At 30.8% G+C, this 2,420-nt stretch overlaps 1 protein-coding gene across 1 annotated transcript in view; it reads left to right on the forward strand.

Annotated features, from left to right (window-relative positions):
• Positions 1–2,420, forward strand: part of SSBP2 (single stranded DNA binding protein 2) — a 319,116-nt gene that overhangs the window by 296,009 nt on the left and 20,687 nt on the right. Inside the window, exon 14 of the mRNA XM_004374454.2 lies at positions 1,953–2,023. Coding sequence (XP_004374511.1) covers positions 1,953–2,023 — 71 coding nt within the window. The remainder of the gene's footprint in view (positions 1–1,952; positions 2,024–2,420) is intronic.

The raw sequence follows: 2,420 nt of genomic DNA on the forward strand, positions 1-2,420 counted from the left end.
AGTAATCCTTTATCACAGTCACTCCAGTAACATGAAGCCAACCACTCTCCCTACCCCAAGAAAATCCACTTTATTATGAATTATTTCTGTATGTAAAGGAAAGCCATATATTACCTAGAAAATTTCTGGTCAAAATACCAACCTTATTCCCTTCAGTGTTTTTGTTTTTGTTTTTCAGATCAGGTTATATTCTCAGTTGGTGTTAAAAACGATAAATTTTTCTTTTTTTCTGCATATTAAATATTCAGCTCATTTTCCTTTCACCAAGAGTGAAGCTAATAAAGTTAAAAACCATTTGAAGATTTCCTGTGTTTTAAAAGCAATCCAGGTTTTTCTGAAAGATAATTGTTTGTGTCATAGAGACTAATCCATTAGTTAAATCTAAGTTAACAGATATTTATTGTCTGCAATATGCAAGATGAGCACGACATGGTCCTTTTCCTTCTCTCCGTGAGCTTATTATAACCTAATTGGAAGCAGGAAGGGGAAACTAAGACAGATAAAATATTAACTATAAGGCAAGACAACATTCAATGATGGGGGAGCTCCCGTGCACTTGGAAGTGTCAAGGAAAAAACAAACTTCATGTAAGAGGTGGCATTTGAAATGGGCATTGAGTAGTGAGTAGAATTTCAGTAGGTGGAGATGAAACAGAACATGCTTGGATGAAGAAAGAACAAAATAATACGGAGGTGCAAAAGGTATATACTGGAAAGAGCAAATATCCTCTGTTCATGGGAATATAGTGTACATAGGGACGTGGAAAGAATTATAGCCACAAATGTATGTTAGGACCTTAATTAGTGTAAACAAATAGGCTGTGGTGGGCATTTCAGCTTTTCAGCAGTATGATATATTAACCTAAAAGTGAAAAATAATATTTAGATTTATGGATAACTGTTTTCCAAATAACCTATAAATGGCATCTAACCTACTCTGTAAAATGGTGTACACTAAAATAATAATAGTAAACTTATTAAGTCTAATAAGTAATCATACATAAAAGGAAAAGTAATTCCTGTCCTCCATTCTCTGGTTACTACCATGAGAAAGCAAATGATTTTTATTTCTGCCTTGTTCAGTACAAACATTTTGAAATACATTTAAAAAAAAAAAATAGATGCCCTAATACATTATGTTTAAGAAAACTGCATAACTGGAAAATATAGAAAGCTATGTCTTATAATTAATATTTCTTCACTGTAAAATATCCAACTTTTCACTCCAGGTTTTCCATTATAAGAACACCTATATGCTCAGAGATTTATTGAGAATCAACTAATAGGCATGAAATGTTTAAGTGTTACACATGTTTATATGCATATGCTCTACACTTATTATAATAAATCAAGAATTAAATGAATAAAAAATTTTATCAAAAGTTGTTCTGGGGAAGGCTGGGCTTTACCTCAAGTAAGAGAATTTTTCATTCTGATTGCATAGTCTCATTTCAATCTCTTTCTGTTTAAATTAAGCCAGATACGTCACCAGTTTTTACTAATTACTAACTAAATAAACTATTTTTAAAATAGGTGTATAGAAAACCTAAGGAAATAATGAGAAATCCAAAGCTACTAAATCTGAATTTTAAAAGATTCTTGTTACATGTATACATATCCTTGATTAAGTAGGGAATTCAAAAAGCATCCATGTTTTTTAAAAAATAAACACTTTGCTGTAACTTTTTAGATTTTTTAAGTAATGTTTCTTCTTAACCTGAATTATTCAGGTGATTATTCTTATCACATACCTAACTTACGACCTCGGAATGGTAGTTCTTGAATCAGAAAATGACTGCCAGATACTTGTTTCTGAGCATTATTGGTAAGACCTTTTCAAGTGCTGCAGCTATCAGTATGTATATGTATCCAGATATTCTTTACTTGTTACTTTGTGATGACTTGGATGTAGACTATAAAGAAGGATATTAATTAAATAATATTTTGTTTTAGATTCAACCAACTCTGGAGACAATATGTATACTTTAATGAATGCAGTACCTCCTGGACCTAACAGACCTAATGTAAATATGACTTTTTGTTTTGCTTTTGAAGACTTTGAAACTTGAAGTAAATTCCATATCCAGGCTATTATCCAGACTGTATATTTGATTTTCCAGGAGCTTATTGGATAATCACACACACACACACACACACAAACAAGTTTATCTCTTACTCTGGGCTGAAAAAACAATGCATAATATATGTAACAGAAGATTTTTATATTGAATGAATATAAATGTAACACTGAGCCTAATCAATTATAAAATGTTGGTTTCTAGTCTTATTTTTCCAAAGAATACTTACTGATTAGTACTATTTGCAAATAATGAGTAATTTGTAATCATGTAGGTTAATGTCATTTTTAGCATCACTAAATTTTATTTAATGTGATCATCTGTGTTTTTGTATCCTGATAAT

The sequence above is a fragment of the Trichechus manatus genome, unplaced genomic scaffold (assembly GCF_000243295.1).
Source record: "Trichechus manatus latirostris isolate Lorelei unplaced genomic scaffold, TriManLat1.0 scaffold00029, whole genome shotgun sequence".
Taxonomy (NCBI): Eukaryota; Metazoa; Chordata; class Mammalia; order Sirenia; family Trichechidae; genus Trichechus; species Trichechus manatus.